The 21,114-nt window shown below is 44.3% G+C and overlaps 1 protein-coding gene across 3 annotated transcripts in view; it reads right to left on the bottom strand.

Moving 5' to 3' along the window:
• Positions 1 to 6,134: 6,134 nt before the first annotated feature.
• Positions 6,135 to 21,114, bottom strand: part of LOC141087507 (uncharacterized) — an 86,790-nt gene continuing 71,810 nt past the window's right edge. For all 3 annotated transcript variants that reach the window (XM_073573050.1, XM_073573051.1, XM_073573052.1), the window contains 2 exons: positions 17,263 to 17,388; positions 6,135 to 6,571 (listed from right to left, as the gene is read on the bottom strand). In XM_073573050.1, the coding sequence (XP_073429151.1) occupies positions 6,338 to 6,571; positions 17,263 to 17,388 (360 nt within the window). In that variant the 3' untranslated portion in view covers positions 6,135 to 6,337. The remainder of the gene's footprint in view (positions 6,572 to 17,262; positions 17,389 to 21,114) is intronic.

Below are 21,114 nucleotides of genomic sequence, written 5' to 3'. Positions count from 1 at the left end.
TGATGACCTCGGGTTAGCAGTGTTCATCTCTACAAGAGAAGACAACCAGCTAGCACCTGTAAGGGAGGACAAAGAATTTATAAAGATTATGGAAAAGGAATTCGCCCAAGATTATTCAAATAGCTGGGTAGCACCTTTACCTTTTCGTTCTCCAAGAACAAGGCTACCTGATAATCTGCAACAAGCAATGGCAAGGTTTTCATCCCTAAAACGCACCTTAAAGAGAAGGCTGGAGATGGAGAAACATTTTGTCGACTTCATGCAGAATAGAGGTCACGTGGAACCCGCACCCCTGCTGAAAGAAGGTGAAGAATGCTGGTATCTTCCATCCTTTGGTGTCTACCATCCTCGCAAACCCGACCAAATTAGAGTGGTGTTTGACTCCAGTGCTCAGTACGAAGGCATCTCCCTAAATAGCCTGCTCCTCACTGGGCCTAATCTAAACAACAGCCTTATAGGAGCACTGATTCACTTCAGGCAAGAATCTGCCGACATTCAACAAATGTTTCATTTCTTTACCATGAGAGAAGATAGCAGAAACTACCTCAGATTCCTATGACATAAAGACAGCAACATCCGCAACAAGGTCATAGACTACAGGATGAAGGTGCATGTCTTCGGGAACAGCCCCTCGCCTGCGTGGCCATCTATGGACTAAGACGGACAGCACGGGAAGGTGAGAGAGAGTATGAGTCTGATGCTCGTCTATTTGTGGAAAGAAACGTCTACGTAGATAATGGGCTTAAGTTTCTTCCCAGAAGTGAAGAGATTATTGATCTGGTCTCTAGGACTCAGGAAATGCTGTCAACAGCAAACTTTAGACTCCACAAAATCATCTCCAACAGTGAAAAGGTAATGAAAGCATTTCTATCTGAGGATCACGCTGCTGGTGTAAGGGATCTTGTTCTGAGTTCTGACGTTCCTCCCACGCAACGCAGCCTCGGTCTGCTTTGGAATATTAAGCAGGACATGTTCACTTTCCAGGTGTCAGTTTGCGATAAACCTTTCACTAAGTGAGGAGTCCTTTCTGTTGTGAACAGCATCTATGATCCTCTCGGGTTTGTCTCACCCATCACCATTCAAGGCAAGATACTGTTGGGACTGTTGACCGCCGAGAGTACGGATTGGGACACTCTGCTACCGTCCTAGAAACAACAAAGGTGGGAGGCATGGAAGAAGTCTCTGAAGGTTTAAGAGCATTTCCAAGTCCCACGTTGCTATTCCCCAGGCACCCTTTCAGCCACCATCAGAAGAGAAGTCCACATTTTCTCCGACGCTTCTACAGAGGCTATACCTGCCGTAGCCTACCTGAAGACTTTGGAAGAAGGTAACAAGGTGCATTGTGGATTCATCCTCGGTAAGGCAAAACTTACCCCGAAACCTGCTCACTCTGTTCCAAGTCTCAAACATTGTGCCGCCGTTCTGGCAGTGGAGTTAGCTGAAGCTATAACAGACGAAATGGACATTGCTATTGATTCATTTACCGTCTACACAGACAGTACAGTGGTACCAGTAACATCGGACCCTGATGCACCAATGATCCTTACTCCTTCTACACTTCTTACTCAGAAGGTTGGAGCTGCCGCAATTCCTCCAGGGAAGTTTGCGGATGGGGACATTTACAAACGTCAGTGGAAACAGGTACAACACTTGTCCAATGTCTTTTGGCACCGCTGGAAAACCAAATACTTGCACTTGCTTCAAAGCCATCACAAATGGCAGACTGCAAAACCTTATCTACAAGAGGCAGACCTCGTCCTCCTTAAAGATAAAGAAGCTCATGGCAACGACTGGCCAATGGGTCTTATTACCAAGGGTACACCAAGCAATGACGGGAAGATCCGTAAGGTAGAAGTCAAGGTTACGAAAGGTGGTTCAACTCGTATTTTCTTCCGTCCAGTCACTGAGCTTGTGCTACTTTTACCAAAGGAGGACATCACATGAAAGTCTTGTTTATGGACACAGCTCACGGCGGGGAGCCTACAGCCATATACTCCTCCAGCTGTGTTGGAACATTTTAACATTTGAACTTTCTCCAACGGATTATTGGGTTGGTGGAAGTGTTTGCACGTTGCGGCTTCCCCAATCTGAAAATTAGTTTATGTTTGGACTCGGTCTATTCCGCTGTTGAGGACTTCATGCCTCCAACTGAAGATTGGACCATGTCAATTGGACTATAACTGTTGTTATTTACTTGCATGCTTGTTTTCCTTTTGTTTTTCAGGTCTACAGTGACATCTCCAGAGGACATCATAAAAATTATGAAATCTATAGATTTCAGATGGGGAGTGTTATGACCCATGAATGAGACATTTTACAGACTGACCTGTGCATTTTACATGCTGTATTGCAGTCTCTCATATTGTTTACTGTTGCTATGTGTTCCTGTGTTTTGCATAGCTGAAATCCTCCCTCTCCTTCAAGTTTGTCCCTCCTGTCTCCCTTTTCTGGGTGTGATGTCACTTCCTTCTTCCCCCTGTGTCTCATTCTCCATCTTGGCTTCATTAGAATCACATGTATTTTAATCCTGTCTGAAGAAAGTATTTTTTACCTGCTGCTGTTTGTATGCATTCAACAAGAATACTTAAAGAAATCAAAGTCTCTTCTGGATTCTTCATAACATGTGTGCCGGCAGCTGAGTTGAGCTATCTGCGAACGTCACCAATTGAAAGTAAGGTGAAGGGATCCAGCATCTCACAGAGCCATATTTGCAGCCACAGGCCCCGGGGACAGAATAGTTGGTATATCATAACATTTGCTTGCTTCCTGATCTTTCCCTTGCTTGCTGTCACTTCTGTGCAGTACACGCCTGGACCAGACCGTACTAGACTGCTTTCCAGTTCCTTCCAGGTCTGACCTCACTACAATGACATTTCCTTCAGCCTGTTTCGCCCCAGACATTAATTCATCAATCACTACATTTGATGACCCCTGGTGAAGCATCTGGCCCATCCGTACCGATCTCGTCGAAGTGCCAACTCCTTTCATCTCCTTAGTCCAGCCAACTTCTGCCCTAAAAGCATTGGTCCAGGTGGTAAGACGCCACATCTTCCTTTTCCTGTTCTGACCTACTGCTAATACCTGCAGTGGTCCTGATCTTTCCCTTGCTTGCTGTCACTTCTGTGCAGTACACGCCCGGACCAGACAGTACTAGACTGCTTCCCCGTTCCTTCCAGGTCTGACCTCACTGCAATGACATTTCCTTCAGCCTGTTTCGCCCCAGACATGAATTCATCAATCACTACGTTTGATGACCCCTGGTGAAGCATCCGGCCCATCCGTACCGATCTCGTCGAAGTGCCAACTCCTTTCATCTCCTTAGTCCAGCCAACTTCTGCCCTAAAAGCATTGGTCCAGGCGGTAAGACGCCACATCTTCCTTTTCCTGTTCTGACCTACTGCTAAGACCTGCAGTGGCCGTAGGTAACATGGGCAATAACGACAACGTTACGTAACTGACAAGCTGTCTGGGCTTATAGCCCATGTGGACACTTGGGCGCCCTGGCACCGTCTTTCTTTAACATTCTACAAGCTTCCCTCTTACTACCCGGCAGCCCCTCCTATAATTAACTCTCTATGAACCTCCTAACAGATCCCACTAGTATGCCCCATCTAGTGGCCCGCAACATAATTACAACTACCCAGTCTATGGGGAACTATATACTAAAAGTGCCCTCCTCTAATATCCCAATAAAGGATGCACTAACTCTCCCTAACTATACATGAACAAAGAACACATATGTACACAATATTATAATACAGGAACACAAGGCAATATATACAGTTTTTCACATAATGGTAACACATTCAAGTGGCAATGCCATAAGCAATTAGCATACATACAATACATAGGTACATATGTAGCAATACAGCAAGCAATAATCATAAAAGCACGTCTGTAAACATTAGGAACTGGAAGACAATCAGAGGGAAGAGAGGCATAAGAGACATCATATCTTACCCTCTTACCGTAGCGTGGCAGATACTGTCTGCTCCAGTGTCTGTTTTATATCAGGAGCCGGCATTTTTGCTACTTCAGCAGCTAAAGTTTTGTAGACACATTAAGCCCAGTGAGTTGCTCATCGTCTCCCTCCTTCTGCACTTGAATCAAAGTCTGTGTAGAGGACTGACAGTTTTTCTTTGCTCTAGGCGTGTACGGCACCATCTTGCTGCACCCGTCTTTCTGTGCTGTCGGGATTATCTTGCTGAGGTCCTTTCCTGGTAAGATATTTCTACATACAGCAGGAGAGGTGTTTGGCTAGTCTCATTGACAGGTTTTTCACCTGTCTTGCGGAGGTTATGTTCCCAGGAACCCCAAGGGGAGAAGCCAAGGCAAGGAGCTTCTCTCACTAGCTGCTGTCCGTGAGCACACCGGAACCAGAAGTCAAATTACATGATTTTATGACGTTTTTTTTTTTTTTGAGTTTATTAGTTTTAATAGTCTTTTGCTCTTAAATTACATAATGCCTAATGAAAATCCAGTTTGGCATATCAATTTTTCCAAAGATATTTGCTTTTGTTTATGGTCTGCCATACATGTTTCTGACATGAAGTACGAAAGATCAGTGGAGAATGTTGTGCATCATAATGTTCTGCAGCCTTACAAGGTATTGGTTACTGACAAGTTTCTCCTGATAGGGCTATTGTGGGATGGAAATATCACTTCAAAATTAATATCTTTGTAAATGCAGTGAAACTATATATTTGAGTGTAATGTCCATAGAAGCATAGGTTAATGCACACATATAAACCCAATTTTTTACATACAGTACATATTTTATTGGCTAGTCATAAAAAGACATAATTTTTAATTTTAGTAAAAAAAATTAAGGGGGCTTCACACATAGTGATATCGCTAGCAATATCGCTAAAGCGTCACCGATTTTGTGACGCAGCAGCGATATTGCTAGCGATATCGTTATGTGTGACGCTTACCTCCGACTGGCTCCCTAGCTGGCTATCGCTGATAGTGCGAGAATGGCCTGGGACGTTTCTCGTCGACTGCTTCCTGCTGATGCCGGCGAGCGATGCGTGGACGCGGGCGGGAGGACGTCTTCATCGCCGCGTCTGACAGGTAAGTAACGACCGCCGACCGCTGCTAAGTCGCTGGTGAGATCTGCCTGTTTGGCAGCTCACTAGCGACCATTTAGCGATGCACCAGCGATCCTGACCGGGTCGTATCGTGGTCGGGATCGCTGGTGCATCGCTAAATGTGACGGGACCCTTAATGTCACGGGTTTACTGTGACAGAGAGGGGCCAGAAGACTGTGGTGTCTTATTTCTCATTCTCCTGCCCTTATTAGAAGCACATTACCTTTATATTAAATGATGCAGGTTTCTAATAGAAGTACAGAGGTTAATCTGCTCAGTTGAGGGCTCCTGGAGCTTTCCTGCTTTGATGCTCTTGGCTGTTCAGTATTGGCTACTCCCCTCTGCTATATATACTTGCATCTGGCAGTCAGGGATTTTTCCTTGGTTACTGCGTGAAGACTGCACGTGGTCCGGGCTATCCACTACACATGCCTTCAGGTGAGCTGGCTTCTTTTTCTCTTTTTGAGGGATTGCCAGTGTTAGTTTCTTACTGCCTGGTTCTGGGATTGCAGGTGATGGTTGTTTGAAGAGGTGTTGGGAGTGTTGTTCAGAAGACTGTTGCATATTGATTTGTCTGTGTGTATATTCTCATCCTCTACTATTTGTTTTTTCCTTCATTTCCTTCACAGTGTTGCACTCTGTTGTTTGTAAGTAGATATTTGTATGATTGCTACTTTGATTTATCCCTGTACGTCTTTTATTGTTAGTCTGGTTTGTGTATTCTTATATACTACAACTCTCTACTTCCCTGGGTGGGGGATGGGACAGATAATGGCTGATTCAGGTGTAAATCAGTAAGGCATGTGGTCACTGTGTTTTTACCATTGGAAGTAATCCGGGGACCAGGGATAGCTAGGACACCCCTAGCTTTAGAGATAGCTTTAGAGATAGGGAAGGAGCCCTGGGATATCCTGCAACAGTGCCGTGACAATTACATTGAACTTATAAATAGAAAATGTACATCTACTTCTTGCCAAGATAAAGAGCATTATATATAGATGGCTGCAGTGTATTAAATACATTCTCATAGATTCTACAACAGAATTCATACAATACGACGACTATTGTTTTATTGGGAGCAGGAAAATGATTTTCCATTTTGTATTGTATAATCGTTAGACTAAAACTCTTTTCTGAAACAATGTATACATCAGGCCCTTACAAGTAGTGACATTTACGATATGTCATTAGTCGGAAAAAAAAGTAAATTTGTTTTGTTTGGCATTTCACAGTAGCAGTAACAGTTTCTAAAACACCATATGATGTTTTTTAGCAGGTTCCTCCATGTTCCTTGTCATCTCTTCCCTGTTGCTTCCACTTCTGGAAAGTCTTCCGATGCTCTCAAATGATCCTTTGTGGCTCACATTATTGCAGCGGTGTACAAGTATTGGGTCACGTGAAATGTTGCGGCACTTTAGAAGACGCTGCAAGATTTGCTTATCACAGCGCTCCTTCCGAAAATCATCTTCATACACCTTCAGCTGTGGGAACAACAAACCAATGTGAAATATAGAAGGAAGCATTCCGCTATTAAGACAAAATAACAAATTGAATGTGCAAGTGGAAACATCAGAATTTTCTCACTTGGTTTATGTATAAATGGTGATGTGCCTACTTGCATCATATTGGGTATTCTTGTATTTTCCACCAGTTTGTTTTGTTTTTTTTTTATTTCTTTGACCTACCGTATATACTCGTATATAAGCCGAGATTTTCAGCCCATTTTTTGGGTTGAAAGTCCCCCTCTCAGCTTATACATGAGTCATATACCGGGGGTCGACGGGGGAGAGGGAGTAGGGGGTGTCAGAGACCATACTCCCCCCTCCTGGCTCGGTCTCTGCAGCCCCCTGCTTCCCCCATGATCTAAGTGTCCCAGCTGTTCCTGCATTCAGCGGTCACGTGGTACCACTCATTAAACTCATGAATATGCGCATATTTAATGAGTGGTACCACGTGACCGCTGAATGCAGGAACAGCCTGGGATGCCGACATCATGCTCGAAGCAGCAGGGGCTGAAGACTAGAGACCGGGTGCCAGGTGGGGGGTGGTGAGTATGACGGGGGAGCAGAGCAATACTTAGCACTCCCCATTCCATCGCTGTCTCCCCGGTCCTCTGGCTGTGACTTAGCGGAGGGCGTGGTGACGTAGTCAGTGCGCGCCCTCTGCTAACGTCACTGCACAGGACCCGGGAAACAGCGATGGAACCGGGAATGGTAAATAGCCAGTGCGGGGGGCCTGAGCCAGCGGCTACACCGGCACCTGGCCCCCAGCGACGGAGAGATGAGTATGTCTTTTTTTATAGCAGCAGCGGCAGCAGCTTATGGGGGTATTTTATGTATGGAGCATCTTGGGCCACCATTAACCCCTATGCAGCATATGGTGGGTATTTTATGTATGGAGCATCTTGGGCCACCATTAACCCCTGTGCATCATATGGGGGGTATTTTATGTATGGAGCTTCTACTTGGGCCACCATTAACCCCTGTGCATCATATGGGGGGTATTTATGTATGGAGCTTCTGCTTGGGCCACCATTAACCCTTGTGCAGCATATGGGGGGTATTTATGTATGGAGCTTCTACTTGAGCCACCATTAACCCCTGTGCATCATATTGGGGGTATTTATGAATAGAGTTTCTACTTGGGCCACCATTAACCCTTGCGCAGCATATGGGGGGTATTTATGAATGGAGCTTCTACTTGGGCCACCATTAACCCTTGTGCAGCATATGGGGGGTATTTATGTATGGAGCTTCTACTTGGGACACCATTAACCCTTGGGCAGCAATATATGGGGGTATTTATCTTTGGAGCATCTTGTTGGGCTACCATTTACCCTTTTGCAGCATTTTATGGGGGTATTTACCTATGGAGCATCTTTTTGGACCACCATTAACCCTTGTGCAGCACCACCCTTGGCTTATACGTGAGTCAATAAGTTTTCCCTGTTTTTATGGCAAAATTGGGGGGGGGTCAGCTTATACGCGCGTCGGCTTATCCATGAGTATGTACGGTATTTACTATTGTTTTAATAAGGGAAAGGCGGTCTGAGATGTCACACGTCTCACCTCTTAATTTTCCTCCCTGTTCACACCATCTGTCCCAACCACATAGTACGTTGCAGCATTGATCTTTTCTTTGGTCTATTCGTCATGCTAACATTAGTAACATAGCAAGGCAGAAAAAAGCCATTTGTCCATCCAGTTCAGCCTATATTCCTTCAGAATAAATCATCAGATCTACATCCTTCTAAAGAATCTAATAACTGTAAGATACAATATTGTTACTCTCCAGGAAGACATCCAGGCCTCTCTTGAACCCCTCGACTGAGTTCACCATCACCACCTCCTCAGGCAGGGAATTCCAGATTCTCACTGCCCTAACAGTGAAGAATCCTCTTCTATGTTGGTGGAAAAACTTTCTCTCCTCCTTGGCATAAACAGATCCTCGTCTCCTCCTTGGCATAAACAGATCCTCGTAGAGATATTTGTATTGTCCCCTTATATACTTATAGATGGTTATTAGATCGCCCCTCAGTCATCTTTTTTCTAGACTAGATAATCCTAATTTTGCTAATCTCTCTGGGTATTCTAGTTCCCCCATCCCCTTTATTAATTTTGTTGCCCTCCTTTGTACTCGCCCTAGTTCCATTATATCCTTCCTGAGCACCAGGGCCCAAAACTGTACACAGTACTCTATGTAAAAAAGGAACCAGAATGAAATAAATTAATATGAATGAAAGACACCAATGCTTCAAACAAAGATGTCAAAAACAGCAGGTATACGCCAAAATACAATTATATACAGCGTTGGGGCTGTGTGGTCTGATGACATACAGGTATTCATTTGGGTAAGACCTCTTTTGTGAGTGCTAGGCTATTAACTGTTTAATATTGGTGTTCACTAGTCTATAGCAATGGTGGCAGTTTGTTTTAATCATCTCTAGCTATGCACCTCTTGTGATACCATGATTCTGAGATTTTATTTAATGGGGTACTGCTACAATATTTATATATATTATGGTATTAAATGATTTTTTTTAGTTCTAAAATTCCAGGTCCATATGTAAGGGGGTGGCATTGCTATGGACAGTAGAGACAAGCTGCCCCGTTAAGAGGCAGCACCACCTTGGTTAGATCAGTGGGACATTCTGCACTTCCCTGCTGTAAAGGCTGTTTTGGTTTCATCTGCCTGACTACAGAGGGGAGGGGCTGCTTTTCTGTGTGAAGAAGAGGAGATTTCTGCAGGAAGCAGAGCTGTGAGAAAAAAAGAATGTTTAGCCTGAAACTGTGACTTTGTAAACTATTCTGGGGATTAAAAGGTGGCTTTCCTGCCTTGCTGCCAGAAGCCTCGAAGAAAAGACAAGAAAGGAACAGGCTTGGAATCTTCACACAAGGACAAGACAACATTGCACAGAGCTTCCAGGGGTCGCATCATCTTGTAGAGAACTGCAGGGGGCCCCCAGGAAGGAACTGAGACACCTTACTGTGAGTGTTAACCCCATGTGCGCCCACGTTTATGGCTTAGGATAGGCTGCAATAGACAGAGCACGGTAGCCGTGCAGCTGAAGTAGCAGCGGCCAGTCAGGCTATAGTTAGAGTAGCAGCATACTGTACTTTATTGTATTGTTTTGCCTTTTGCAAAATACACTGATCTGTAATAGTTGGTGCACCATGCCATTTGTACGGCCCAGCTAGAGAATATCACTTTTGTAAATTGTTTTATGTCATTGCATATCCCTGTTTACACTTTCCTAACACTGCATTCCTTGCCTGTAAATAAATTAAGGGTACCGTTACACTTAGCGATGCACCAGCGATCCCGACAACGATATGGATCGCTGGTGCATCGCTAAGTGGTCGCTAGTGAGCTGCCACACAGGCAGATCTCACCAGCGACATAGCAGCGGTCGGGGGTCGCTACTTACCTGTCAGACGCGGCGATCCTGATGTCCTCCCGCCCGCGTCCACGCGTCGCTCGTCGGCGCCACAGGAAGTCAAGCAGGAAGCACCCGATGAGAAATGGTCCAGGACGTTCTCGCGTGATCAGCGACAGACAGCGGGGGAGCCGGTTGGAGGTATGTATCACATGTAGCGATATCGCTAGCAATATCGCTGCTACGTCACTGGTTTTGTGACGTAGCAGCGATATTGCTAGCAATATTGCTATATGTAACGGGCCCTTAACTCTTTGTTACTTGCACCTCATCTTGTGTACCATAGTCTCCCTGCATTGTGGTGTCCCTCAGCCATCGCTTCACATACATTATCTGTACTTGTCTCAGATCTTCTGTTTGTGTCCTTCGCTTTGAATTTTTGTCCATATGAATATTTTTATAATAAAAAATATGATTATCTTACATGAGTAAAATAAAGAATAAAAATAATTTTTATAATTTTAAATGGGTGTTTGTACTCCTTTTTTTTTGTATATAACAGTACTCTATGTGCGGTCTAACCAGAGATTTGTACAGAGGCAGTATAATGCTCTCATCATGTGTATCCAGACCTCTTTTAATGCACCCCATGACCTGTTTGCCTTGGCAGCCGCTGCCTGGTACTAGCTGCTCCAGGTAAGGTTATTAACTGGGATCCCCAAGTCCTTCTCCATGTCAGATTTACCCAATGGTTTCCCATTCAGTGTGTAATGGTGATATTGATTCCTTCTTCCCATGTGTATAACCTTACATTTATCATTGTTAAACTGCATCTGCCACCTTTCGGCCCAAGTTTCCATCTTATCCAGATCCATCTGTAAGCAGAGTACTGTCTTCTTTTGTAATAACTGCTTTACATAGTTTTGTATCATCTGCAAATATCTATATTTTACTGTGTAAACCTTCTACCAGATCAATAATAAATATGTTGAAGAGAATAGGTCCCAACACCGACCACTGCGGTACCCCACTGGTCACAGCGACCCAGTTAGAGAATATACTCAGCCAGTTACTTTCCCATTTACACACATTTTCCCCCAGATCCAGCATTCTCATTTTGTGTACCAAGCTCGTGTGGCACGGTATCAAATGCTTTAGAAAAATCAAGATATACCATGTACAATGACTCACCTTGGTTCCGTCAATAGCTTACCTCTTCATAAAAACTGATTAGAAAGGTTTGACAGGAGCAATTCCTCATAAACCCATGCTGATTTGGAGTTAAACAGTTATTCTCATTGAGATAATCCAGAGGTTAGACTTACTGGCCTATAATTTCCAGGTTCACTTTTAGAGCCCAGTCCTGTAGAACAGACCCCGTTGCTATAGAGTCCCTAACTATAAGAAATAATGGCTTGTCTATTACATTACTTAGTTCTCTTAGTACTCGTGGGTGTATGCCATCCGGACCTAGAGATTTATTTATTTTAATCTTATTTAGCCATTTTCACACCTATTCTTGGGTGATTGGTGATCCTTAATATAGGGTTTTCATTGTCTCTCGGCATTTCACCTAGCATTTAATTTTCCTCCGTGAATACCGTGGAGAGATAGGTGTTTAATATATTAGCTTTTTCCTCGTCATCTACAACCTTTCTTTCCTCACAATTTTTTAATGGGCTTACACTTTCACTTTTGATTCTTTTACTATTGATATAGTTCAAGAACAGTTTTGGATTAGTTTTGCGTCTCTGTTTCCTTTTTGGCAGCTTTAATTGGTTTTTTAGATAAAGTATTTTTCTCCTTATAGTTTTTTAGAGCTTTAACAGTACCATCCTGCTTTAAGGCCCCGTTACACATAACGATGTTCCAGCGATCCCACCTACGATCCGATGTGGACGGGATCGCTGGGACATTGTTAGGCTGATCGCTGGTGAGATGTCTCATAGACAGCCCCTCCAGCGATCAGGACCAGCGAGCAAGCTGGTTTCCAAGGTAAACAGCGGGTAACCAAGAGCCGCACGGCTCTTAGATACCCGCTGTTTACATTTGAAACCAGCGTCCAGCGTTGTTGATCAATGGTCTCTCACTGCCACACGCAGCGATGCGTGCTGGCCAGCGGGAGACCAATGATCAAAAAAATGGCCCAGGACGATCCTGCACGATCAGCGATACCCAGCAGGGGGGGCGGTCGCTGATCCATGTCACACACAGCGATGTCGCTGGTGAGATCGCTGTGGCGTCACAAAATCAGCGATATTGCTGGCGATATCGTTGTGTGTGACGGGGCCTTTAGTAGTGTAAATGCTTTCTTTTAACTGTTAATTGCCCCTCTTATTTTGTTTAGCATCTCTAAGGTGGTCAAACTTTGCCTTCCTAAAGTTCAGTGTTTTTGTGACTCCCTGACAAGTCCCCCGAGCGAAAGACAAGTGAAACTGTACAATATTGTGGTCGCGATTTCCTAGATGCCCGACGACCTGCAGATTTGTTATTCTATCAGGTCTATTAGATAGTTTTAGGTCTAAAAGTGCTGATCCTCTGGTTGGATTCTGCACTAATTGTGAAAGATAATTTTTCTTGGTTATTAGCAGAAACCTGTTGCCTTTATGGATTTCGCAGGTCTCTGTTTCGCAGTCAATATCTGGGTAGTTAAAGTCCCCCATAACAAGGATCTCATCATGGGTTGCAGCTTCATCTATCTGCCTTAGTAGTAGACTTTCCATGATTTCTGTTATATTTGGGGGTTTGTAACAGACCCCAATGAGAATTTTGTTACTATTTTTCACTCCTTGTATTTCGACCCATATGGACTCGACATCCTCATTCCCTTCGCTAATATCCTCCCTTAAAGTGGACTTTAGACACGACTTTACATAAAGACATACCCCTCCTCCTCTCCAATTTTTACGATCCTTTCAAAACAGACTGTAACCCTGTAAGTTAACTGCCCAGTCATAGCTTTCATCTAACCAGGTCTCGGTTATTCCACTATGTCATAGTTACCTGTAGATATTTCTGCTTCTAGTTCTTCCATCTTGTTTGTCAGGCTTCTGGCGTTTGCGAGCATGCAGTTTAGAGGATTTTGTTTTGTTCCAATCTCCTCCCTGTGGATTGTTTTAGAAATTTTCTTACCTCCTTTCGGAGTACGTTGTCTTGGGTCTTCTTTACCGCACCTCTAATCCTTCATCAGTATGTTTTCTGGCTTCATTTTCGAGTCTAATGTTTTTCTTCCTGTCCCCTCTTCTTCTAGTTTAACGTGCTCCTGATGAGTGTAGTAACTCTTCTGGCGAATGGGTGTTTCCCAGGTTTGTTGAGGTGTAGTCCGTCTCTGGTGAGGAGTCCGTCGTACAGGTAATTCATACCGTGGTCCAGGAACTCGAATCCTTGTTGACTGCACCATTGTCTTAGCCAGTTGTTCGCCTCAAGAATCCTGTTTCATCTCCTGGTGCCATGCCCATCTACTGGAAGGATAGAAGAAAAAATTACCTGTGCATCCAGTTCTTTTACTTTCTTCCCCAACTCTTCAAAGTCCTTGCAGATTGTCGGTAGGTCTTTCCTTGCCGTGTCATTGGTGCCAACATGTATCAGAAGAAATGGGTGGACGTCCTTGGAACCGATGATCTTTGGTATCCTATCAGTCACATCCTTGATCTTCGCACCTGGGAGGCAGCATACTTCTCTTGAGGTTATGTCCGGTCTGCAGATGGCTGCTTCTGTGCCTCTCAGTAGTGAGTCTCCCACCACTACCACTCTTCTTCACTTCTTGACTGTACTTTTTGTTGTCACTTCTGGATGTTCCGGTGTGCCCTTTTCTTCTTTGCTTGCTGGTAGTGCCTCATCCTTAGGTGTGCCCTCAAGTGACTACCAAGTGACTTCAACTCTCCTAAAGGGTGAACGGCACAATTTGCTTCTTTCACTTTCTAATGGCCAGCTGCCCTCGCTTTTATTAGGGAACCCCTCAGTTTTGCACGAGACTCAAGCAATAAACTTCTACATGTTGAATGAGGTGTAAAAGAGTGTTTATATGGGCCAACCTAAGGTGCTAAAGGACTGATCGGTGGTCATTTAATAGCCAATTTACACGACTTCAAATGTGTACCAAACAATCTATAGCAGATAGTTCTGTGCGCATAGGCTGCCATTGTACTTGACAAAAGAAGTCAAGTTTACACAGAACAATGTACCTATGAGAATGATTAACTTTCATGCACCACAAAAAAATCATTTCACCCGATGAACAAGTAATTTGCATTTCTCAGCTGATTGGCAGCCTGTTTAGACTGCAAGAATATCAGGAAACACTCATTCACAGTAATGTTGCGGTGTAAATGGATCTTAAGGTGTAATTTACTTAAGTCGTATTTGGCTCTGACCTCCTCTTATGATTGAACACTGCCCTTTTCATGTCCACTGAATAAAACTGAACTCTGTCAACCTATTACTGCCACGTATTGTGAATTGGAACCTTATGACATCAACTATTCAGCTGTTGCCGACAGTCACTACTCTCTGGATTCCCTGCCATGAAGTCGACAAAGTTAAAAAGGAATTGTCATTTGCATTAACCTTACATAGATTAACAGTGCAAGTAAATGTAGGAGGCCTTATATCAGAGACACATCTCATACCTCTAGGCTCCTTAAAAGTGTTTTTTTTTTCACAAAGTACATTTTAATCTTGGAATAATAATAACAAGCTACACTACTGTATGTGTTAAAAAATGTTCCTGTACTGAGATAGTCATATAAATGTGCCTCTCCTCCCATTATGTAATAACATCCTCGATCCTGGTATTAATGTCACCCATCCTGGTATATACTGTATGTCACATGTCCCCAGTTTTGCCACTGTTCTTTTAATGCATAAAAAATAAACTATTCTACTCACCTCCCTTGGTTCCCACAAAGTTCAGCGTCCTTTTCTGTGGCTAGCAGATTACTTAAGCCTACAAACGACGGGTAGTGCATGATGTCATTGCCACGCACAACCAGTGACTTGTAAGCCAATGTCAGCTGTTGAAAGGTCCCCCTCCCGCACTGGCCCGGTCACAGTCGCACCCTCTGCAAACGTGACTTTTACGCTCGTGGCAGGGTCTGACCTTGAAAAGTTGCTCCTGTTCATGGTCAGCATATACCACAGCTCCTGGACCGGGGATGGAAGCATAAGTCACTTATGATAAGTAAGTGAATAATCATAAGTAGAGATGGGCAGACACCTGGATGTTCGGGTCCGGCTGAACAGTTACAAAAAGTTTGGGTTTGGGCACCAGAACAGTACCTGAACCCAGGCCCCATTCACTTGAATGGGGGCCCAAATATCCAGTGTTTGCCACACTGTCATGTGCATGACAGCGTGGCAAACACCACTTCTGATCAGTGGTAAAATCATCACTGCCGGTCAGACAGCCACAGTTCCCACGCTGTTAAAAGACAGCGTGAGCATGCAGCTGTGATCAGAGGTATAAAGTTAACTAGTAATAAAGTTAAAGTTAACTAGGTATAAAGTTAACTAATAAAGTTAATTAGTGTCAGCTGATGGGACTACTGCTCCCATCAGCCGACACCTGCTGCCGCTAATAACAGCGAGAGCAGGAGCGGTTGATGGGAGTATTCATTAGCCAGCTCCTGTGCTGTAAATAAATAATTGAAAAAGAAAACAGCATAGGTTCCCCCGTTATTTTATGAAACCAGTCAGGTAAAACTCACAGCTGGGAGCTGCAAACCTCAACTGTCAGCTTCAGCAAGTCTGGTTATCAAGAATAGAGGGGTCCCCATGCCGTATCTTTTAATTATTTAAATAAATAATTTTATAAAACAGTGTAGGGTCCCCCCCATTTTTGACAACCAGCCTTGCTAAAGCAGTCAATGGGGGCTGGTATTCTAAGGCTGGTAAGGGGCCATGGATAATGGCCCCCAGCCTAAAAATAGCTGCCCAGTAAAGGTGCATATATTGAATGTGCCAATTCTGGTGCTTTGCCATTCTGGCGCTTTACTATAATCCTATAGTTATATGGTAACTAAAGACATAGCCAGAATAAGTATTTTATTTGAAATAAAACAAAACACACTTTTACTTTTTTTATTTAAAAATAACAAACCCAGTTATACTCACCTAACACTGATTCCATTGAAGCTCTTGTCTCATGTAATAACACAAAAATAATAAAACAACAATATCCCTCACCTCTCTGTCATTCTGTCCCATGCCATAATCCATGTCTGGGGGATAAACAGTTTTCAATCTAGAGGGTGCCAAGATGCAGCTGTTCAGGCTGAGAACCACTGGTGACTGAGCTGCTGCAAGCGCAGCCTCAGTTACTAGAGACGACTTCATCAAGGTTACCTTCGGTTGCTGAGGCTGCTTTCCCAGCAGGGCTGAGGTGTAGTGACCTCAGTGAGATCCCCACTACATTGTGAGACTTTCTCACGGTGCTAGCCGGGATCTCACCGAGGTCACCGCAGAGCGGTAGTCCCATCAGCTGACACCAGTGACTGGAGGTGAACATTATACCTCCGATCACAGCTGCGGGTTCACGTTGTCATTTGACAGCATGGGAACAGCGGCTCTCTGTCTGATGGTGATGATTTCACCCCCGATCAGTAGCAGTGTTTGCTGTGCTGTCATGCACAAAACAGTGTGACAAACACCCGGGGGTGATCTCGAACAGTAACGTGGACTTCCTGGTGAAGTACGATTTCGGTGTCAGTGCCTGAACAGTAGGTGTTCGGTACAGACGCCGAGCTTTACTGTTCAGGTTCACCCATCTCTAATCATAAGTGACTTAACAGCTCAGACTTGCAGATGATTCGTTCTTAGATAACACATTTCCCTGCATGTTTTATCACAGGAGCGAGTGCTTCTGCTGTTTCTCCAGCCCACTGAGCTCATAATAAATCAAGTCAGTGATGTAGGAACTCCCGCAGCCGCTGAGCTTATATGTCACTGACTTGAGTTATGATAAGCTCAAAGGACTAGTGATGGATGCAGTGCACAAGAAGAAGTTAAAAGGTTAATTTGCCTGCACACCTTGATTGGAGAAAAAAATATTTAGCAGTTCTCCTTTAAATCAATTGGTGGTTTATGTTTATATTGAAGAGTTACGTCTTCTAGGGAGAAAGCGTGAGAACTGTTTTGCAGCCACTCTCTGTTCTAGATAATAGCGGTTTCAGAATATGGGAATCCCTTTCATGAATTCAGAAGGACAACATCTGCATCCAAACGTGTCTAAGGGCTACAGATAAAAATATACTGGTATTTTATTTACTGAAACATTTATTTTGCAATAGTTACGTTTACCTGTTCTTTTAGGATCAACATTTGCTCTTTCATTTCCTTTTCCTTCTTCTTTAGCTTTGCATTCTCTGTTTTCACACGTTCACGATCTACGTGCTCTGTCTTGTAATCTGCTGCATAAATTTCTGTCTAAATCAGAAAGGAAACATTTAAATATTGATCCTGATTATTAAATTCGTGAAGTTAGAGTAGTTACAAACCTATGGTGAGTCCCAAATCAGCACTTCTACTACTACTACTACACACACACAAAAAAATTATTATATATACAGTATATAATATATACAGTGCTGTGCAAATTAATCGGAACAAAGCATTTTTTTAAGTAAAATCGTAAGTTGGTTACCAGTCAGTGATTCATACCAGTTTTAACTGCTTTGAACAGGCACTCACACCAGTTCAAAGTAGTTAAAACAGGTTTAAATCACTAACTGGTAACCAACTTACGATTTTACTTAAAAAAATGCTTTGTCCCAACTAATTTGCACAGCACTGTATATTTATATATACCATATATACTTGAGTATAAGCCGACCCGAGTATAAGCCGACCCCCCTAATTTTGCCACAAAAAACTGGGAAAACGTATTGACTCGAGTATAAGCCTAGGGTGGGAAATGCTCCATAGATTATTCCCCCATATGCTGCCCCCATAAGAAGCTCCATAGATTATTCCCCCATATGTTGCCCCCATAAGAAGCTCCATAGATTGTTCCCCCATATGCTGCCCCCATTAGAAGCTCCATATTGTTCCCCCATATACTGCCCCCATAAGAAGCTCTATATTGTTCCCCCATATACTGCCCCCATTAGAAGCTCCATATTGTTCCCCCATATACTGCCCCCATTAGAAGCTCTATATTGTTCCCCCATATACTGCCCCCATTGGAAGCTCCATATTGTTCCCCCATATACTGCCCCCATAAGAAGCTCCATATTGTTCCCCCATATGCTGCCCCCATTAGAAGCTCCATATTGTTCCCCCATATACTGCCCCCATTAGAAGCTCCATATTGTTCCCCCATATACTGCCCCCATAAGAAGCTCCATATTGTTCCCCCCATATGCTGCCCCCATTAGAAGCTCCATATTGTTCCCCCATATACTGCCCCCATAAGAAGCTCCATATTGCTCCCCCATATGCTGTCCCCATTAGAAGCTCCATATTGTTCCCCCATATACTGCCCACATTAGAAGCTCCATAGATTATTCCCCCATATGCTGCCCCCATTAGAAGCTCCATATTGTTCCCCCATATACTGCCCCCATTAGAAGCTCCATAGATTATTCCCTCATATGCTGACCCCATAAGAAGCTCCTTAGATTATTTCCCCATATGCTGCCCCCATTAGAAGCTCCTTAAGATTATTTCCCCATGTGCTGCCGCTGCTGCAGCATGTAAAAATAAAAAAAATGACATACTCACCTCTCCGTCGCTGGGTGTCAGATACTCACCTGTCCTGCGTCCATGGCTGCTCACCGCTATCTGCCACGTCATCAGTCAGTGACGTTCAGACTGCAGGGGGCGCGGCGCGCACTAATCACGTCACCGCGCCCTCTGCTGTCTGAAGTCACTGACCGATGACAGACAGCAGCAAGCAGCCATGGACGCAGGACAGGTGAGTATCGCTATACTTACCCGTCCTGGCGCTGTGTCTTGAGCCCCCAGCTTCTCCGCGCTCTCTCTTCCTGCCTTCAGCGGTCACGTGGTGCCGCTCATTAAAACTCATGAATATGTGCATATTCATGAGTTTTAATGAGCAGCACCACGTGACCGCTGAAGGCAGGAAGAGAGAGCACGGGGAGAAGCTGGGGGCTCAAGAGACAGCGTCAGGACGGGTAAGTATGACCTGACACCCCCGCCCCCCCTCCCCCTCTGACCCCCCGATGTACCCGATGTATATGACTCGAATATAAGCCGAGAGGGGGACTTTCAGCCCCAAAAAACGGGCTGAAAATCTCGGCTTATATTCGAGTATATACGGTATATATATATATTTTTTTACTCATTTATATAGCGCCATCAATTCCACAGCGCTTTACAGACATTATTGGTATATATATATATATATATATATAATGATAAGCAGAATTGTAAGCGTGGGTTGTCTACCATAGCAAGCATTTTTAGGAAAAGTTCTTGCCTTTATAGAAAAAAAAATTAACTACATTTTATTATGGGTTTTTGTTGCCTTGTGCTTAGTTTTTCTCAATCTACCACTGGTCTGGGAATAAAGTTGTGTTTACAACACAATATGTGAACATGTCATACACTGGGAAAACTTTGAGGATATACACCAACTGCAGCCATGGCCCCCAGGGACCTTACGAAGGTCAAAATATGTTAATTCATTAATCCATTGTTTTCCAACTTCTTACCTTTTCTCACTGTATTGAACAGCGCAGCAAATTTTGCAAAAGTTTTCCCATAGAGCAGAGCATCACAGAAGAAATATAAAGCATGATATGTGTTTTATCTTTCATGGTACCGGAGGTCCGCTGCCTCAGAGTAACCCTTGACTCTGCCCTGTCCTTCAAACCGCACATCCAAGCTCTCTCCACCTCCTGTCGCCTCCAGCTCAAAAATATTTCCAGAATCCGTCCCTTCCTCAACCCTCAATCTACTAAAATGCTTGTGCATGCCCTCATCATCTCCCGCTCGACTATTGCAACATCCTTTTCTGTGGCCTCCCTGCTAACACCCTTGCACCTCTTCAGTCCATTCTCAATTCTGCCGCCCGACTAATTCATCTCTCTCCTCGCTACTCCTCCACTTCTCCCCTCTGCAAATCTCTTCATTGGCTCCCATTCCCTCAGCATATCCAGTTCAAATTACTAATACAGACCTACAAGGCCATCTACAACCTGTCTCCTCCTTACATCTCTGAAATAATCTCCAGATACCTCCCCTCACGTAATCTCCGGTCCTCCCAAGACCTCCTTCTCTCCTCCACACTTATTCGCTCCTCACCCAACCGCCTCCAAGACTTCTCCCGAATAGCCCCCATCCTCTGGAATTCCCTGCCCCAACACGTCCGGCTATCAACCACACTCGGATCCTTCAGACGGAACCTGAAAACCCACCTCTTCAGGAAAGCCTACAGCCTGCAGTTATCCCCGCTGCCTCCTCACAACTACTGGAGCTACCGCCTCACCATCACTGGAACCGCTGTAACCCTCCAACCTACTGTCTCCTTCCCCAGTATCCTGTAGCATGTAAGCCTGAAAGGGCAGGGTCCTCTCTCCCCTCTATATCAGTCTGTGATTGTTAGTTTGTTTGCTGTAAGTGATATCTGTAATCTGTATGTTTCCCCTTCTCATGTACAGCACCATGGAACCAATGGTGCTATATAAATAAATAATAATAATAATAATAATAGTGGTGGACATGCCACAGTGGTATTCTTCAGAAGTATATACCAGGGTGTGGGAGGTCGACACACTCAGCTGCTCACAGAGGTAGACACAGGAACGCTTCTTCTGCTAGTTTATTTAAAACACAGCATAAACCAGTGCAGGTGTGAGCAGGTGACAAGATGCAGTAACGGACCGGAGGCAGAGAAAGGGTTAATGTGGGGTTTAATTTAACAGAGGATACTCCATGCAGTGAGAAAAGGAGGTAGGGTTGAATTAAGGAGGGAATATGGAACTTGGGAAAAACAAGTGAAGGTATATAAGGCAAATAGTTCAGGGGTGTTAGACTTATCAGTCCGACGATGTCCGAAGTTAGATTCCTGGATGCAGGCGGTGGCGCCAAGGCCGTGGCGCGTAAGGGGGTCCGGTGTAGTCCTGGAGAAGATGGTGTCCTGGATCCTGGCGGCGGCGGTGTTCCTTCGTGATACCGACGAGGTCCTGG

The sequence above is a fragment of the Dendrobates tinctorius genome, unplaced genomic scaffold (genome assembly GCF_039654945.1).
Source record: "Dendrobates tinctorius isolate UK_male_01 unplaced genomic scaffold, ASM3965494v1 ptg000034l, whole genome shotgun sequence".
NCBI lineage: Eukaryota > Metazoa > Chordata > Amphibia > Anura > Dendrobatidae > Dendrobates > Dendrobates tinctorius.
Note: the sequence above shows the minus strand (reverse complement) of the source record. Positions and strands in the feature narration are given on the sequence as shown.